General features: G+C 40.0%; 2 protein-coding genes across 6 annotated transcripts; both read left to right on the forward strand.

Annotated features, from left to right (window-relative positions):
* Positions 1-365: 365 nt before the first annotated feature.
* Positions 366-8,376, forward strand: cnppd1 (cyclin Pas1/PHO80 domain containing 1). The gene is made up of 8 exons (XM_072450116.1): positions 366-551; positions 1,257-1,359; positions 3,238-3,319; positions 3,449-3,569; positions 4,244-4,372; positions 4,755-4,816; positions 5,416-5,533; positions 5,702-8,376. Exons 1-8 carry the CDS (start codon positions 486-488, stop codon positions 6,245-6,247), a joined length of 1,227 nt encoding a protein of 408 aa, XP_072306217.1. The 5' UTR covers positions 366-485; the 3' UTR covers positions 6,248-8,376.
* Positions 8,377-9,792: 1,416 nt separating this feature from the next.
* Positions 9,793-19,356, forward strand: prkag3a (protein kinase, AMP-activated, gamma 3a non-catalytic subunit). 5 transcript variants are annotated; one of them, XM_072450316.1, is made up of 12 exons: positions 9,793-9,897; positions 10,011-10,111; positions 10,950-11,031; positions 11,127-11,185; positions 11,895-11,955; positions 12,052-12,103; positions 12,970-13,096; positions 14,389-14,554; positions 14,613-14,650; positions 15,341-15,487; positions 16,084-16,192; positions 18,976-19,356. In XM_072450316.1, coding segments are annotated over exons 1-12 (969 nt in total). In that variant the 5' UTR covers positions 9,793-9,872; the 3' UTR covers positions 18,978-19,356. The 5 variants fall into 5 exon arrangements, with proteins under 5 accessions (XP_072306417.1, XP_072306332.1, XP_072306382.1 ...); XM_072450231.1 differs by lacking the exon at positions 18,976-19,356 and having other exon boundaries at positions 16,084-16,243; XM_072450281.1 differs by lacking the exon at positions 18,976-19,356 and having other exon boundaries at positions 11,895-11,940; positions 16,084-16,243.
* Positions 19,357-20,418: the final 1,062 nt, after the last annotated feature.

The raw sequence follows: 20,418 nt of genomic DNA on the forward strand, positions 1-20,418 counted from the left end.
GCTTGGAACTTCTTTGCTTGGAACTTCTGTGCTTGGAACTCCTGTGCTTGGAACTCCTGTGCCTGGAACTCCTGTGCTTGGAACTTCTTTGCTTGGAACTCATGTGCTTTGAACTCCTGTGCTTCTGAAGAATGAGGTCAAAAGAATAAAATCTGGCCGTAATGTAACACTTGGATACCAACCGCCACACAACAACAACAACAACAACAACAACAACAACAACAACAACAACAACAACAACAACAACAACAACAACAACAACAACAACAACAACAACAACAACAACAACAACAACAACAACAACCAAAGAAGAAGAACCAGCTGCAGTTCCCACCCCGCTCCAGCTGGTGGCGTATCTCTGCTCATTGTGCGCTGCTGATCAGGCGGAGCTCGGGGCGTGCGCAGAGCTAAAGGCTAAAGCTAAGGACCGTGTCTGGGCCACAACAGCAGATTTCTACACTTACCCAAATGTTTAACCCGCAGCAATGATGGATTTCGACGCGTTGTTTAACGAAAAGTCCCTCGAATTTTCTGATTTCCAAGAATTTACGGTAGGTTTGCGTTCGTTTAGGGCCAGTGCTAAAGCTAAAGCTAACAAGACCTGCGTAGCAGCTAATGGCGCTAAAGATCAGCTGTTATTTGTTTATTTCTATCAGCAGCGTGAGTCAAAAGAGTGTATTATGTTGACTATTTGTTCGACCATCATACATCCAAGATTTTGCACCAATCTTTTATGTTAAGCCCCTTTGTATTTCTGTGTATTTTAGCCATACACATTAGCGTAGCATTAGCAGCTCCTGACAGCTCCTGTCAAAACAAGACACCAAATGTTTTGGTCCAGCGTTTAGTGACCGCTTTTTAATATAATTGACAAAGGTTGATATAATATATAAACAGTGCAACAATTTACGTACAGCATGGGTAGTAAAATGGTTAACAAGAAATCGAGAAGTTGGAACACGATGTACCCTCTTAAAGTGTTTGCCAGCTGAGTAGAGATCTCTCAAAGTGATTGCACTTACACCATGTTTGTTGCATAACAGAACACGCAAAGTTAAATTGAGAGCAACGTATCACCGTAAATGTTCATTTATTGTAACGTTGAAGAGAAGGACACACTTTATAGGTATGTTTTTAAATAATACATTTTCCTCAAAAAGAGGCATTAAAACGATTCAGCATCAAACTGAATAAAGTGTCATATACAAAACAGTGATATATTTAATATGGCGATTTTATATTTTGTCCATCTACAGTTTATCCCCGGCCACCAGAAGCTGTCAGAGCGGGTCAGAAAACGCCTTTACTATGGACTGGACAAAGATGTTTCTCTGGACGCTCTCTCCGGACCAGTCACTGGTTTGTTTATGCTCTCTTCATATGACAACATTTAATTTTAAAGGCAACATTATGCAAAATGTACTTTTCAGAGCTTTTAACCATGTTAGAATAATTTTCCCTTCTCACCTACCCAACAAAATCTGTGTCTAGTGTGATTCATGCAAATAATCTTTGACTTTTGCTCCACGGATTGTATCTACGGCGTATATACAGAGTGAAGAGAACCAAGAAGCAGGACAAAAGGGAAACTGAACAGAGAAGGAAGGGTGTTTCTATCCCTTATGTGTCTGGCCTGTCGAAAAAACTGCAGAACATTTTTAGACAACACAAAGTCCCTGTTTATTTTAAACCAGGAAACACTTTAAGACAAAAACTGGTTCACCCTAAGGACAAGTTGCCGACTCAAAAACAGAGCAATGTAGTTTATTCGATCCAATGCAGTGAAGAAAGCTGTAAAGAACGTTACATAGGTGAGACGAAACAGCCTCTACACAAGAGGCTCTATCAGCACAGAAGAAATACAAGTTCAGGACCACAGAGCGCCGTGCATCTCCATCTTGAAGCCTCTAATCACTCGTTTGAAGACGGTGAGGTGAAGGTTTTAAGCAGGGAGAAAAGATGGTTTGAAAGAGGAGTTAAGGAAGCTATTTTTGTTAAAAAAGAAAGACCTTCTTTAAACAGAAATGGAGGGCTAAGGTTTAATCTTCCTGTTATTTATAATGGGTTACTGAACCCCTGGAAAGGTAGAGGACCAGGACCAGGACATTTAGATGCTAATCAGGTACTCAGGGTGGTTGAGCCAGGGTCTCACAAAGAGGATTCTAATAGCCCATTAAGATTCTGAATAGGCTAGCTCGGTAGATACAAGGGGGGAGTTTCTGTTGAAACAAACAACTCTTTCTACTTCAGGAAGGCTCCTCCCAATGGGCGGGTCTTACCACAGAACAGTATTAATATCGGAGTTCTCGATCTAAATTCTTTTATTGACAATGACTCTTGGATGAGAGTCGAAACGTCTATTTTTTCAAACTGAGTCCAGATGAAACAACTGAAGCTTTTTCTACTATGGAACACGCCTGGACGAATGAGGGATTACACGACATACGGCGTATATAGCAGACAAAAGCATAATATATATTTTTAAGGACATATATCCCCCATTAATTGTTGATGAAATCCCTCATTTTTAGTGATCTGTTTAGCTTGTCAGGAGAGTATAAATGGTACCAGTCCGAAGGTTTTTGTTTCAGCCATTATCTGACTAGTTTTATCCTAAACAATCGGTGTTAGTCGTCTTTACGCTCTACAACTTTAGTTTGACTGGTTTAAAGGACAAAAGAGCTCTTTGTGGATGATAAATAATCCAAATAAAACAAGAAATTCACAGAATGGAAAAGTATGAATCATGCTAATTTTACTCTAATAAAGATTGATTATATTATAGCCCATAGATCGCCTCCTGTCTATCTTAACACTGCTAAATAAATGATAGCCCTATCAAACTTTTTGCTGTTTTTCCCAAAGGGCGTTGTGTTCTAACTGGTCCGATACATTTAAAAAAATGTAATTCTTATTTTTGAATGAAAATGAAATTGTTTACATAAATATTTGTGTTGTTTCAAATAACCAAAGGCTGTGTAGTCAAATGGCAAAAATCACATACGGAATTTGACATAAACTGGACTAAATGGGACTTTTATTTTGGCCCTTTTTCAATCTCATTCGAATTAATGAGTTAGAATGTTTATCTCAGTACCAGGCTCTGTGCAGCTGTTTTAAACACGTCGCTCCTGGAAGGGTCTAATGGAAACTGTGATGGGTCAGTTCCATTAGTTGGGGACCGGACCATGGCTTTCACAGTGCATCTCTAAATATCATACACTTTTTTTTCCCCAGAAATTGCTGTTGAATTCTTCCAAAAATCTGCTCCCAGTCCGATACGAAAACTCCACAAGAAATACGCCGCCCATGTTGCCAGGTCTGTCTAGTTTTTCACCCAACTTTTATCTAAATCATGATCAATAATCATGATCAATAATAATCAAATGTATTATTATTTTTAAGCGCTCAATTATTTTAACCTGTTCCTTTGTTTTCCTCCTTTCAGAGAAGCCTGTATCTCCCCTTGTGCTATGATGCTCGCCCTGGTTTACATTGAACGTCTCCGACACAGAAATCCGGAATATTTACAGAAGATCTCCTCCTCCGACCTTTTCCTTATCTCAATGGTACGGCTTTAACTTCTCGGGGCCCCACCTGTCAAATTGTCAATACATGCGTTTGCGGTGACGTCATACATCTGGGACTTCCCCATAGCGGCCATTTTGAAAGGGGCACGCGATATACTAGCAACCACCACGACTGCATCCTTTTCTACGGCATAATGAGTATGTAGTAGACGTGCTGTTGTGCCCCTTTCAAAATGGCGGACTCGGCTGCTACTGTACAAGTTCCCGGATGTGCGAATGCATGTATAAGCCGCAGGTGCCCGCATTGTAACGTGAGATATTTACACAGAAATATGATCCACGGGTTTTCTGTGGGCAGGTTCTAAACTGGAGACTGCCTTATATCACATGTGCGTTTTGCCGCGTCTAGATTCACTTCATCATTAGACTTTCTATGAATGAGTCTGATTGTAATCAAACAGCGTTTTTAATCTTAAAATAAAGTGACCGCTGTTCACTGATGTCTTCTACACTTGCTCTTTCTGCTAGAGTGCCCCCCAGTGGCCATTATCCAGTAAAAAAGCTATAAATTTGACGCACCGTTGTATGGGCCACAGGGTTCAAAGCGTGGGGAAATAAGTAGCGGCTTAAAGTCCGAAAAGTGTGATAGGTTTGAGAGCTTTTGCCACAAGTCTGTCTTTATAGTTGTTTTCATGTCTTTTTGTCCGTTTCAGATGGTTGCCAGTAAGTACCTGTACGACGAAGGAGAGGAGGAGGAGGTGTTTAACGATGAATGGAGCACCGCGGGAAAGATGGACGTTCAGACGATCAACAACCTCGAGATTAACTTTCTCAACGCCATCGTGAGTCCAAAACACGTTTAAAGTGGCTACGACTTCCCTATAGACGGCTGAATTTACGTCAGTTTCCAAAAAATTTACTTTCTCTCTAATTACCTGGTAAGTGTTTTTAAAATGAATCGTTGTGGACCAGTGAAAAGCGTCCAAATGGAAACTGGATGTAAATTTAAGCAAAACAATTTCTCCACTGGCAATGAAACCGATTTTAACCGAGTATGTTGAATTAATATTATGTATGTTATGTGTTATATCATGTTTTATATATAGGATTGTTGGATTAGTTAAGCAGTTCAGATTTGAGCCTTCTCAGATGTTTATGCTCCTGTGAACAGAATCTTTGGTATAGAAATGTGCATATTTATTCTATAATCTTGTTTTCTTTCAGGAGTGGAGTTTGTTCACGGAACCGGGTGATTTCTTTGACGGTCTCAGTCAACTAGAAACAAAGTATGTATATAACTGCTTTTTTGCATTTTTGATTGAAGTTTAGTCTTGGGTTAGACATGGCTTGGACTAGTTCAGTCGTGGTTAGGTTAGATCCTGGTTTAGTCCTATTGTTGTCCTATTTAGTCCTGGAATAGAACTAGTTTAGCTCTGGTTTAAATCCTGGGTTATAACTCTGTTAATTCTGGTTTAGTCCTTGAATAGAACTAGTTTAGCTCTGGTTTAAGTCCTGGGTTAGTCCTGGGTTAGAACTCTGTTAATCCTGGATTAGTCCTGGTTTAGTCCTGTTGTAGTCCCAGGTTAGAACCTAGGTAGGAAGAAGGTTAGAGCCTGTTTTAGTCTTATTGTTGGCCTAGTTTGGTCCTGATTCTGTCATGGACTAGAACTAGTTAAGACTTTTTAGTCCTGGGTTAGAACTATGGTAGTCCTGGGTCGTGGGACAGACCTGGTTTAGGCCAGTTCTCCTGAGTTTAGTCCTGATTTAGTCATTGGATTTATCTAGTTTAGTCCTTGTTTAAGTCCAGGTTATGGCTGATTTCCACATGCCTGTTTCTCTCAGTCCACCTTCAGTTTCTATAATTTCTCGAAATGTTTCCTGTCAGTATCGCAGAGCGCCAGGGTCTGAGGAGAGGATGGTTCACCTACACTGACCTCTGTGTCCTTCTGGAACAGTCCTCCTGGAACCAAGCACTCCTCGCCATGTACCAGCACTTTACCAAGGTACGCCTCTAACCTGTTTGAAACCTGGACTGTGGCTGGACATAATTAGTCGCCCCCAGATGAGTTTATGACATTTAATCCACTGATTTAACCCAGATCTCATATTCGAAAGAGCTGGTCTAGTCCTGCTCCAGACCTGGTTCTAACACGTTGGCTCTTCTCTCTCAGGTCTTCTGTTTGATCGGCCTGGTCTACCTCACCGCTGTCGCCGGACTTATTGCCTCATCCGCCGTTCTGCACACGCTCAGTCTGCAGCGGGACCTCGCTCTCCTCCTGGCTCCACTCGCCCCCCTTAACCCCTCCCACAACTTGCACATCCCCATGGTCCAGCTCGCACTGCCCCTGTCTGGCCACTCCTGCTGCGTCCTGGCAAACAACAGCCTGGAACGACCCGAGACCGCTCCCCAAACCACGTCACAAGAGCCTTCGTCCCTAGTCTGTCTCTGGGGGTCCATTCTCTCCTCCATGGGACATTTTCACCCAGAACCGGACAAGTCTTGGTTCTATTTCTGCCCCGGATGCCTCGCCAAATTTCCAAAGTTCCAGTGCGGCCTTAAAAACTCCTCTTTTTCCGATCTTGGAGGTTTGCAAAGTTCAGAGAATGCTTTTGGTTCAGATGTTTTGGGGAGAGTGGATCCGCTGTTGCCTGAAGTGAAGTTTGGGTGCTGCCATCCGGACGCCATTTTGAACAAAGCGCTCCTCATTCCTGGGTAGAACAATCAGAGCTGGAGTTTAGAGCTGGGATAAGACACGGTTTGCACTTAAGTTAAGTGATCATAACGTTTGTAATTGATTAGATCTCGTTTAAACTTTTAAATCCATTAAACCCTTTCAAAATGTGTTCTAGTTTTGATTTACTACCGTAGTTTAAATTTTAACTGCATTAAAAAAAGGAAAAGTTATTATGTAGGATCTAACGGTAAAATAAACGACTCCTTTGCATTCATGAAGCCAAATTTTCCATGTTTTAAGATACATTTTCAAGATCATTTTAAATTTTGGGGTAAGATTTTGTCCACAATCAATATAGTTTTAAGTTAATTTTATGGACCGTGTCTCTTTCCCAGGTGTAAACTTTGGCTGTGATACATAAAACAAATATAACTGCTTATTTGTTAATTTGCCATTGTTAAAAAATCGCTGAGTCGTTTAATGTAAATATATTGCCAGTTTGAAAGTTTGTGTGATCCCTCTTTTATCATTGAGGGCTCCATAGTTGAAAAACCTTCAGGGGTGTCATCTGGACAATGTTGAAGTAATTTTCCGTCTGAGGAGCCGGTCGACTTCTCTTTACTCCTGTTAATGACCATCTGATTATGAGCATTTGTTTTCTCCCTTGACCAAGTTGAGAGACACTGCTGTAAACATCCGAGACACTTGTGTTCAAAGAGGCAATAGTTTTCAACCTTCTCTTCTGCTTAAAATCCTGATCTCTGTCTTCAGATCAGTGGTTTGAAGCTTTAAGGTGAAGACAGCCCATTACAATCCTGAATTTGAGTTCCTTCTGTGTTGACACAGTCTTTTGTGCTCCAACAGATTGAAAATGAGTTTCAAACTGAAGTCAAAAGGTTTTTATTTAATTTAAAAACATTGTCCAGATAACCACCTTTGAAACATTTTCTACCACGCTTTCACTTCATTGGAGAATTAATGGTCTAAATCAGTCAGTTCAATATTAGACCTGGGGTCTCATTTATAAAGCTCTCTGGCGCACTCTGCAGTGCTGTCCGTGGTATTTATAAAACTTTGCGCAGAACTTTGCTCATCTCTGCGCAAACTGAGACCCTCCTGTAAGTTCTAGACAAAGTCTGGAGACACTTGTGGAGCAGAAGTGAAGAGAGTTTGAGCAAGTGTTTGATTCAAATGCATCTTTTAACCTAAAATATAGATTTTCACATGTTGCCCAATGTCTGACCACCGCCCCGTCTTTTGACCATTCGTACCTGTGCGTGAACAGGGCCAATGGGGAAACCTAACTCATCTCATTCAAACATGTGAGTCTGAGGCAAAACGAGAACAATATCTGCAAAAGACTGCCTGTATCGTAGGCTATTAAGTGTAGGCAAACACAATTTATTCAGACGTATTAAAAGTTGATTTGAGAGTGATGAATCGTCACTTTTGTCATAAAACATTTAGGCTGGTTTATTCTTCTCCGTCAGATCTACGCACACCTCCCTCATGTGATTGGACAAGAGTCATAAACCAGCCTTAAAGCTCAAACTGCGTGGTGGACAGCTCAGAGTGTTTGGAGTATGCACTTGCTCAGCAAAATTCCTACGCAATCCTTTATAGACGAGGCCCCTGGTTTGGTTCTGGTTTAGTCCTGTTCTACTCTCTACTATGTCTCATTGATTGACCCTTTTTGCACATTTTGAGCACATTTTACATCACCTGCATATTTCTGTTTACTAAAAGGTTTATTTTTGAAGTTTGAGGCTTTAATTTTGAAAGTGTTTTGCAGGTAAAGGGATGTTACTTAAACAATAGTTTTCTGCTCTTTGAAAGTAGGCTCCAAAAAGGTCCTAAATATAAATAAAGGGAATTTTTAGGTGGTTGGTAAAGTTGAAACAAAGGGTTTAATTTCAAAAGGCTTTCGCAGTGGCACTTGAGTGATAATAATAGTTACTAAACCAGTCAGTTTTCAGTCACATTTGTATTTTATATGGACAGTTCACTCCACTCCTCACATAGTTCTTATAACGCAGTGTTTTTTGGTTTGATTTGGAAGACGGGACTTTAAAAATGTTTTGATGCAAAGCACAACTTCCTCCGATTCTGTAAATGTGTAAAACATTGTACAAATCTGTAGAAAAATTGCATTAATAAATAATATCCAATTTTTGGCAATATGTGTGGATCTTTTCATTATTTTATGGTTAAAGCCACAGGTGAGTAACCTTTTGAGTTTGTTTAAAGGTGCACAGTGTCAAAAAAAACAATGACAACTCTACTTTTGAACACTAGAAGGCCTTTATTCTACGTCACCATGTGTAATGAGGGAGCCATCTACCACACGTAGCCCTTGGGAACCTGTGAATCCTGTTGAGCTGGCTGGTCTGGTAGTGAGAGGCCGGCCCCTTAACCAGCAGACTGTCGGTTCAAACCTCAAGATGGTTGACTTGGAACATGCTTTGTTGTTATAAAAGTGAAGTCATCAATATAAACGGACTAAATGGTGTATTACAAACAGGTGACCGAAGTGGAGCTCAACACAAATGAGCCGTAACGTGCAGCAGGTCACTTCAATAGGAATAAGTGAACACACAGTTCCTCTATGAAAGACTCGAATGAATTGGCCTTGGAATAAAGTCGTCTGGATCTGAACAGAGGGGCCAAGGAGGAAATGTGGTCAGGAAATAATCATTTGCATCTGACAGCAAAGATGAATTTCTTTAGAAAATGATATATATTATTTCACCCAGAAATAAATCTTGTCATAGTGTAAAAACAAAACAAGTGTCATTGTGGTGGAGATGTTGCACCCTCGAATGATACGACGATACATTCCGTTTTGCAACTTCTAGTAAGTCCACGGTTCAGAATACACACATTTGAGGCACGCAGGGTCACAACACCCAGAACACACCTGGGCCACACTCAACACAAGCAGTAGGCGTGGCTGACCTACTTTTCATGGATGTGCACCCTAATTCAAGTGCTCCATGTCCAATGTACAATCCAACACACAAAAGTAATAATAATTTAGCAGTGTATTGTACCATCACAATTGTATATTAGCATAATGAATTAGATGAGCTACAGAGAGCAGTGTCAGAGGAGATGATAGAGATTTGGTCCAAGTTGCTGCTGGAACTCTGGCCCGATGAGATTGTGAATGGTACAGTAGGAACTGAAAAAATGCAAGGTATTGTTGTGTATCCTTGGGCAAGACACTTTGCCCTCCGATCCCTTGAGGCAGAAATAATGACTCTTTTACCAAACCTTTACATCGATTCACTTACTTAACATCAGATTTATAATGGGATGTTACAGAACTTGTAGAATTCCAGTGGGAAGAGGAATCAAAATGAGTACTCAAGTAAGAGCACTGTACAATATAGTACTGTACTCACTGTACAATATAGTACTGTACTCACTGTACAATATAGTACTGTACTCACTGTACAATATAGTACTCCAGTAGGAGGAAAAGTATGGGCTCTGAAAGAGAAGTAGTATCACCCATAGCTGCTGCTCCCTCCCTCTGAAACGGCTGCTCAAGTTGTTTGTCCTAAAATAGGTTTGGATTGTTGACCTCCCAGTGGCTTAGTTCTGGTCTAGTTCTGGACTAGCTCTGGTCTAGTTCTGGACAGGTTCCTCCGACTTCGATGGACCGATGGACCGAGATAACGCTCTATCAGGTTTATTAAATATTTCATGTTTGTAAGTCTGGTTTATTTTTAGAGGCGCTGTTATGTGGAGCATGTGGTTTGGTTCAGTCCTGATTTAGATCCAAGAACTGTTCTTGTTCCAGGTCCAGACGCCAGCGTTTTTATGGACTTCATGAAGAATCACAACTGTTATGAAGCGATCCCCACCAGCAGCAAAGTGCTCCTGTTTGACACCAAGCTTCGGGTGGGACTGGACCAGAACTGAACCCGGACTGAACCCGGGCTAAACCAGGAGTGAACCAGAACTGAACCGGGACTGAACCGGGACTGATCCGGGACTGAACCGGGACTGAACCGGGACTAAGACAAGACTGAACCAGGACTAAACCAGGACTGAACCAGGACTGAACCAGGACTAAACCAGCCTTAAACAGGACTAAGACAAGACTGAACCAGGACTAAACCAGGACTGAACCAGGACTAAACCAGCCTTAAACAGGACTAAGACAGGACTAAACCGGGACTGAACCAGAACTGAACTGGGACTGAACCAGGACTAAACCGGGACTAAACCGGGACTGAACCGGGACTGATCCGGGACTGAACCGGGACTGAACCGGGACTAAGACAAGACTGAACCAGGACTAAACCAGGACTAAACCAGGACTGAACCAGGACTGAACCAGGACTAAACCAGCCTTAAACAGGACTAAGACAGGACTAAACCGGGACTGAACCGGGACTGAACCGGGACTGAACCAGGACTAAACCAGGACTAAACCAGGACTAAACCAGGACTAAACCAGGACTAAGACAGGACTAAGACAGGACTAAACCAGGACTGAACCAGGACTAAGACAGGACTAAACCAGGACTGAACCAGGACTAAGACATGACTAAACCAGGACTGAACCAGGACTGAGACAGGACTAAACCAGGACTAAACCAGGACTGAACCAGGACTAAGACTGGACTAAACCAGGACTGAACCAGGACTGAGACAGGACTGAGACAGGACTGAGACAGGACTGACTTTGTGTTTTTCATTACCTGAACCTTGTCTTCATCATGTGTTTTCTCAGATGAAAACAGCGTTCTTTGCTTTAGTTTCCAACGGCCTGAGAGCAGCTCCTCTTTGGGACAGCAGGAGGCAGCGCTTCGTGGGTCAGAAATATAATTTATTATAAAACATATTTCAGATTTGATTTCAATAATGTCATTAACATCATTTAAACTCTCTTTTTTGTTTTGTTTTTGAGGGATGCTTACGATCACAGACTTCATCCACATCCTATACTGCAACTACAGATCTCCTCTGGTCAGAAACTCTCAAACAAATATTTGTTTTAGGTTTTAACCACTGAAATAGACCCTTTAAAATGCAGTGGCATCAGAATGTTCACATTCCAGAATAACTGAGGAAAAATGAAGTAAACAATAACACATTTGCACTGATTAACTGACACCAGGTCTTAAGGAAATGTCCATTAGTTTGGTTTTGACAAAACATGGAAAAAACCTATAACCCCAACTATCTGGATAATATGTTATTACTCACAAAAAGTACTATTTGTGCCAATGTGTATGTAGTAGTATACAATTTCTCATGCCGTTCTAAATTTTAAAACATTAATTCATATTCAACCAGTGAGTTTTATGAACAAAACATCAGTTTAAAAGAATATCGGGAAATCAGATTTGTATTAACTCATTCTAAGTTTGGCAACTTCAGCATCTTGTAACTACGTGATAAATGGGTGTATTTAGAAAAAATAAAATGTCTCTCAAATAAATAGGCCTAGAGGAGTTTTTGGTGAAACACTAAGCTCTGGATCTATATTTAGGTCCACACGGTGCCTGAGAGAGGCCGCGGGCACCAGGTGGGTGACCCCTGCTATACAGGAACAAGAATATGAATTTTGGATAAACTGTTCAAACTTATAATTCTAGATAGTAAGACGTTTCTTACAATTCAAAAACCCCAGTCAATAATGAACAGTTTTTCATTGCTCCATGTGTTTGTTCAGGTTCAGATGTATGAGCTGGAGCGACATCGGATCGACACCTGGAGAGGTCTGGCTTCTCAAAGTAAAAGCACAATGTTGCTGCTCCTAATACTACTACATACTACTGCACTAGTACTAATACTATGATTGTGACTGATGTACTTCCTTGTGTTTGCAGAAGTTTATCTGAAATATTCCCCGCGCCTCATCAGCATCCTTCCAAACTCCAGGTTTGAAGTCATATTGTCTTGACATTTAATTATAATAATTTGACATTGTACAAAGTATACATAGGTGGAATTACATATCATAATGTGTCACAGTCTAAAATAACTTTCTGACGGTTTAGAATGTTCTGCTGGATTTGATTTGACCACATTTCTTTTAAACCCCTCAAATTTCTGACATGGAATTAAAATTCAAAAATTCACTAAGATGATATTTTGTAAATCAATATCAGCTGTGCCAAGTTTGACGCAAATACTATACTACGGGCCTATGGCACATCCACAAAGGTTAAGTTGAATTATTTTCCTGAAATCTGTGAATTTTCCACAAAAATAATCTATTGGCTTTCTATGAACAAATTAATATGTAATTAATGTGTCAGTTTAGGGATATGGAATATTTGCTGTAGCAGGTGAACTGTTTGAGATACACAGCTGAAGTTGAAGCCAGTAAATTGGGAAAGTTTTGTATTTACATATGGAACAGTAATGCCAGTAATGTAACAGTTTATATAGAGGATTTACCATAAAAAAATCTACATGCATGAACCCTATCATTTTGCATTGTGTATTCCTCATCATATCAATATCCTTTGTTCCAAATGTCATTACTGTGTGACATTGTGTGTGTGACTTTGATCAGAAAAAGTTAAAATAGAAGACTTGAACTAGTAATGGCCTAAGGTAAACAAAAGTAGTCGAAAGAAAGAGGTATCAAAATATTAATGAGGGGGCTGGCTCCTGGACTAATATATATAAGTTTATTGGAATAATGCATGGGAAATGTACTTCCAAAGCCAAGTGGTGGGTGTTATTGTTGAGCTCCATGATGCCACAACCGTTTATTGTTCTGTGATTGGTCTTTGCAGCTTGTTTGAGGCCGTTCTGTCGTTGCTTCAGTTTAAGATCCATCGTCTTCCTGTGATGGACCCAGAGTCTGGGAACATTTTGTACATCCTCACTCACAAACGCATCCTCAAGTTCCTCTACCTCTTTGTAAGTAAGTGAAATGTTTCATTGCTCTTTTAAAAGTTGATTTTAGGTAGAATATAAAGCCGACCTGAGATGGAGCAGAATTCTCACACTGGACTTTCCTCTGCACAAAACAATGCAGCGACGTGATTGGCTGATGCAAAAACTTTTACATTCCTCCGCTTGGTCTAAAGAACAGAGAAGTTGCAACTGGGGTCGGACGAAATTCACGTCATTGAGTAATATCGGCAAAAAGCACCGATATCAGTCGGCATGGTTACGCTCCGGTAATGAAAGAGTGAAGAATGAAACAGGCAGAAAACAAGGAGGAAAATACCAGCTCATGAACAGAGGCTTTAACAGAACTAACAGACTGCAAACTTGAATCCAGTCTTTATTCTGAGTCAAAAGACCAAGACTTTTAAAAGCTCTAGAAAAGTTTTAAATAATAAGTAAATAATAAATGTAAGCGTAGGAAAATATTCAGTTGTAGTCATAAATGTACGTGGAACAAATTCACTTGCAACCCTCAATAAATGCAATTTTCAGACATTATTTGACTAGTTTTCCTCCCAAAAATGATAAATTTAGACATGTTTACTGCAAATAACTTTAGTGCAAGAGGTTGAAAGAAGAGGGAAAATGACTGCTGCTGCAGGAGGAGGCAGAGCAACAAGAGGATGATGCAATTAAGTCTGATAAATAATCCAAATAAAACAGGAAATTCACAGAATGGAAAAGTGTGAAGGTTGATTTTACTCTAATGAAGAATAAAACATTTTTCCCCCCTAAAGAAGGATATTATGTGTTCTACACATAAAAAAATGTATTTGATCCTTATTTTAGAGTAAAAATATGTTTGTGGCAATATATATTTCTTTTTTTTCGGATAAAATAATCCCGCTGTTAAAGCTTTCTCACGTTGTGCTGTGATCTGATGCACAGCGATGGGCTCGCCCTGCACCGTGAGCGCTCCTGTCTGTTTGGAGCGAGATAGAGGGGAGGCCAAGTAATGACACAAACTCCCAGTTTATTTGAAAAATACATTCATCTCTAATACACGGTGAAGCTGCACTGCTCGTGTCAGAGGTACGGGACTGTGCTTGGGTCCGGACCGGAGTCCACCCATCAGTGACCTGGGGCCTAGCAACACTATGCAATGCACCCACATGGAGCCTGGGGGGGGGGGTTGAAGGAAAGGCTGAAGTTTGCATGAGGGGGCTGTAGATGTACTGTGTGCTGCCCACCTCGCCCACCCCAAAAACTGCCAGCGAGTCCCTGTTTTAGCCCTGGTCCAGTTCAGTCTGGTCTCTCAGTTGCAGACTCTTCCCAGACCTGGGTTCTTGGATCGATCCGTCTCGGATTTGGGGATCGGGACCTTCTCTGACCTGGCCGTGGTCCAAGACTCAGACTCTTTGTTCTCGGCTTTGACTCTGTTCATCCAGAGGAGAGTTTCTGCACTGCCTGTAGTCAACCAACAAGGTACTATTACTACTACTGCTACTGCTACTGCTACTATGATGTGTTGTTGCTCTTTCAGGTCGCGTGGTCGGGCTGTACTCCAGATTTGATGTCATTGTGAGTATTTAAAAATGCACGATGTTACATTTCTGGTGCATTGAGGGTGCACCGCCTGCTTGTCTCCATGGAGATGTAATTGCTTTACCTGGAATGTTCCACAGTATGACATTCTGTTGTCGGGTCTGGCTGATTGTAGTGTGTATGAGTGTGTACCGGGTTTGCAGTTATGGGCGGAGGGCTCAAGACACATTTCCCCTTGGGTACAATAACGTTTATCTTATCTTATATTGTATTTATTAAATTACTTTTTTTTTTCTAATATTGACTCACTATGGGATGTAACACAGAAGCTCCACTGGCACCACATGTGTCTCAGGCTCTGTCCCCTCCTATAATATGGCCATCCTCCTCCTATTTTGGCAAAGACAGGCAAAGAACTAACATCTCCAGGGTAGGTTCAGATCCTTCACCAGAAATACTGCACCAGATAAGCAGAAACGAGCAGATTGTGTTGGGGACGTTCCTGAGAGTTGTTTTATTGTGTTATTAGGATCCTCATTACCTGCCCATTTAATGGTCACTAGTCGTCCTGGGTCCCTCTTAGAAAATTGCAATTACTATTAAACATGCAATACAAAACAATAAATACAGAGTGTGCTATATAGAAATATGCAGTAATAAGCTGAAAATCTACATATGTGTCAATAATAAAGAAAATAAATACAGATTTCTGGTCCTCTTCTGTAGAACTTAGCGGCCCAGAAGTCCTACAATGATCTGGACGTCACAATGAGTGAAGCTCTGAGACAAAGAACCTGTTTCATCGAAGGAGTTCTGAAGTGTTACCCATATGAAAGTCTGGAGACCGTGATCCAGCGCATTGTCCAGACAGAGGTAAAACCAGCACTGAATCAGAACTTAACAAAGACTAAACCAGGACTGAACCAGGACTGAACCAGGACTGAACCAGGACTGAACCAGGACTGAACCAGGACTGAACCATTGCCAGGGCTGTACAATTCAAGTATAATACAATACATTTTTATAAATGCCCAAAATCACAACAGTTTCCACAAAGAGCGACAATGAAAATCTGATTAAACAATCTTCATCGAAAATGTGTAACGTCCCAGCACTCTCTCTGTCCTTAGACCCTTCTTGGCAAAGAACAAACAGACAGGCTAATATATAGATAATATCCCAGGACTGACTTCTGACTTCTGACACTTCCATTTGCAGATAGAGACTGTGGAACCAGAACAACTCAGGAGGGGTTCATCCAGGCAGATGAAGAGTCCTGGTGCTGTATTAGAGCTACACCAGGACTTAAAACTCTGCATCGTTTATGTTCAGGAAATGACTATAGAAAGCTACTAAGCCACCAATTTGTATTAATAAGGAAAAAACATAATTGTGATGGATCATTATGGGAAAACCATTTAGAAAAATCTCCCGGCCTTAGAATTGTCTTAACCAGGACTTTGTTGCAGGTCCATCGTCTGATCCTGGTGGACGGTTCTGACCGGGTCCAGGGGATCGTCTCGCTCTCAGACCTGCTTCAGGCGCTGGTCTTGGGTCCGGCCGGGATCAACGCCCTGTGTAAAATTAACTTTTATGAGCTTTTAACTACGTTATAACAGTGTCCCGTCATTTTTAAAAATCTTTTTATTTATTTATTTTTACTTAATAAATACAGAAGTTCACATAAAATATAATGACATAAGAGACCGCTCTTGTCTCTCGCTCTCTCTCCTTCTCCATTCTCTCTTTCTCTTGCTTTCTCTCCTTTTTTTAACGGTATAGCTTAAATACATATTTTAATGTGGCCAACCGCCATTAAAACAACAACAACAACAACATCATCATCATCATCAACAACAACAACAACAACAACAACAACAACAACAACAACAATGTGTAGCTGAAACCCGAAAGGGCTCATCCTTAAGGCCACACACTTTCACACATGAAAATCACATTGAGCAGAAAATAGCTTTTTTCATAATGACATTTTTTCCTCCAATCCAAATATTTATCAAATTCTTTAAATTTCATATATATATATATATATATATATTTTTTTTTTTGTAGAGATTTTTTTGTTTTTTTCCAATGCCTATTGCTGATTTCTTTATACAAAACCATAGATTTTTAATACTTATTAATCATGATTTATATTCATTGAGCAATATTTCTTTTGGATACATTTTACTTTTTGGTCTGTTTGGTTTTCAGTCACCACGACGTTGAAAAGAAAACTGCACAAAACGATTTTTGCTCAATGGGAGATGAGAGTTTTTGCTTGTCTTGTCTTGACAAAGTAGTTACTAAAGGTATGATGAGAATTACCATGTTTTATCATAAGGGCAAAGGTACATATTTGATGAATATTAATAAATATTTAATAGCTGTAATTTTAAGAAAAGCAGGGCACTGGGAGCGTCGTAGTTAGAAAATATGGCTAAGCGAACAAAAGCCTTCTGTAAGAGTTATATGACATCATCACAAATATTGTTCTGTATTTGAGGCTTGAGTGCTCAGAAATGTTCAGTTTTCACCCACTGCTCTGTACTTAGGGTACTCTGTACTCTGACCCTGATCTGTACAACGCTTCAGTCGTCCTCAGAGGTCAGACTTTCAGAGTTACGACTTATACATTCACAGTGGAACACTGGCAACATTTCAGAAACCAGAGTTTATCTAAATTTGGTGATATCTGACAGGTAAAATACTGATCCTGTCCGTGAAACTGCTCCAGTTATAAATGTGTTAATGTTGCTAACGTCCTTTTTTTAACCTGTTTTAGCTTTTTTTTAAAAATCAATATCCATGTTTACAATGAACAAATTATGAAATAATTTAGAATGATATGAGATGTTGTGTGTCTTTGAGCAGAGCCTGTCCAGTTTGATATTGTGTAGAACTCAATTCAGAGAGTTATACGTATCAATCTGGCAAAGCCAGGTTAATACGCTGGTTTGTAATACACTATTTAGTCTCTGTTTATATTGATGACTGCAGCAGGTGAGGGCGGGGCAGGTGTGTGAGGGCGGGGCAGGTGTGTGAGGGCGGGGCAGGTGTGTGAGGGCGGGGCAGCTGTGTGAGGGCGGGGCAGGGATGTGAGGGCGGGGCAGGGGTGTGAGGGCGGGGCAGCTGTGTGAGGGCGGGGCAGGGGTGTGAGGGCGGGGCACGGGTGTGAGGGCGGGGCACGGGTGGGGGAGGGATAAAGGAATCTGTTCACACAGACACTTCTACCAAATATGTCCTTCATGAAAATCCTTCTTTTGTGTGTGTTTATTATCATGTCACCCTCTGTATAACATTCTGTTATTCTCAGTGAATCAATAATTGTAAATTATTCCATAAAAAGCTAACAGCGCACCATATGACCACACAGTCATGTAAGTCATGTAAACAATCTAAAGTTGTCCCTGGCTTCTGGAAAATAAGTTTTTTTCTACACTAGTTGTAATTTCAGTGCCCGGTGTTTCAACTGTTCCTCTAAAGCGTTAACCTGGAATCTACTGATCCTCAAACAGATATTCCACCACAACACCAGCCAATACAAGCTCCTGGCAAAAGAAGCACATGCTACTCACTGGAGCACACGTGTGGGTCAGTGTGAAATGTAGTAGTAAAAATACTATACTGCTTCAGAACAAAAAATAAAGAAATAATACATTTATGTGCAGAATATAGCTATGCATTGAACAAATACTGCCATAAAAGTGTATTTGTTTCACCCAAAATACATGTATTTATTTAAAAGATTCTCCTCAATATTACACAGTGCCACTATAAAGTAAGAAGATGTGAGAAGTGCTCTTCTTCTGCCTGTGTCGCTCTCAGCTATAACCAGCATTTTAAAATAATATAAATTATATGCAATAGACTAAATTAGATTAAATATTGCAACAAACATTAGTGATGTATGTGCAGATACACTGTAGAATATATTTGATCAACATATTAAAAAAATGTACTAGGAAAATAATAAAACAATAGAAAAAATATTGTAAATTATCTCTAAAACTTGACTTGTCTAATTCTTGTGAAAATCTCCTCCCAGTCCTAAAATGTTATATTTGATATATTTAATACTAAATACCTGATAGGGATATACTTCTCTATTCACAAATGGAAAAAAATAATTCTTAAAATGAGTGGGCTCACCTCTCCACAGATCTGACTTGTAACATAGCTCGGTGCAATGCCATACTGTGGAACATTCCAGGTAAATTATTCATCTGCACCAGCAGGTGGCAGACACAAAGAGATCAGTTTGATTAGACACTAAAGTGTTCTATCCAAACAGAACCGACTGTAATAAAACGTTCCAGATTTTCAAACATTCATTTTTTCTTGTTTGTGTTTTTGTGCAGGACCAGGACCAGGACCAAGAAGAAGAAGACCTCATTTTAACAATTACTTAATGTCCAGACCGAGCTGAGGCCTGGTCTGGTCACTTTGACACATCGTTCGAGCTGTTGGAGCTATTGCTGTTGAAGCAAAACCTGCTCTGATTATACTCACATTTTTATATTATGATTATTTATTAAAGGACGAAAAAAAAACTGGGCCATTTTCCTAATGGTAATAACTATTAACTTCATGAACCTTTATGAATGAGTCTGATCATGATGCGAGTGGTTTGACCGCGGCGCAGTTTGGGAAGTTTTTGGTGTTGTAGCCCACATTTCCTAAGGATTTGTTCAGTTTAGTTCATTTAATTAAACACAGTCCCGTGCAGGTCTCTAACTTCCCCCAGTGCGCTCTCACACTGGTGCCACCTGCTGGTCAAACAATATCAAATAATGACGTTCTCATTTGTTCTGTTTTCATTTTTTTTCTTCCAATAAATACATTTTTGATGATGGTAAACCTCCTGCAACCACAGTGTTTCCAGCAGTTAAAATGTCCTTGTGAATAATGAGCAAGGCGTTATGAAGAAACAGAATTCCCTCCAAACATGTGACTTTCTGGTTCTCCATTGAGACGTACTTACACTTTTCCACTCTTCATCTGTCAAAACAAAATTACCTTCTCTTCTCATTATTTATTATTTAGTTTTTATTTATTTATACAGGGAAGACTTCAGTGAGATAAGCTCTCTTTTTTATGGGCACCCTTTGTTAACAAAATACACATAAAACAAGTTCAGAATATCAGAATAAAATGACAATAAAACCACCAATAAAACATACGGGTTAAATATAATATCACATAAACAATTGAAAAAACAAAACAAAATAACAATGCAACAAGTGCTCTAAACTCAAAAAGGGCACAAGATTATTTAATTTAAAAAACAATGTGTTTTTTTTTCAAAGTAGCAAAGTAGCTAAAAGCCTTTTTTTCTCATTTCTGCATTGGCGTGTGCGATGTGACTGCAAAATAAACATGTTCTGAGATCGATATCTATAATTTCCTGATCTGGTGTTCAGCTTATGTACTGCCAAATAATCTGTCAAAATGCTAATAATGCAAACAAAATCCAGTGCTGTTCTTGTCTTGCATCCATTGTTTGCATACACGTAGTAGAATGGTTGCCCAGAGTGTTATAATGGTCATTGCTTGATTCAATTTCTTTGTTGTAATATATAACAATATATTTGTAAAAAACAAAAAACAACTGTTAATATTTAGTTATTCAGACCTTAAATCTCAAATCAGTGCTGTTTGGTGAAGCTGAAGCTGGTTGGCTCATGACATTGGTCATGAGCCAACCAGCTTCAGATTTAACGTATTTGTTTAGTTTGTATGTTTTTATTAGGTCTTTTCGGGTAAAAGACACATATTTTACTCAGGGATAGTCCATTTCCTCC

Source organism: Eucyclogobius newberryi, unplaced genomic scaffold, assembly GCF_026437365.1.
Source record: "Eucyclogobius newberryi isolate DKJ021-1_F unplaced genomic scaffold, fEucNew1.0.hap1 SCAF_1, whole genome shotgun sequence".
In the NCBI taxonomy this organism is placed as follows: Eukaryota; Metazoa; Chordata; class Actinopteri; order Gobiiformes; family Gobiidae; genus Eucyclogobius; species Eucyclogobius newberryi.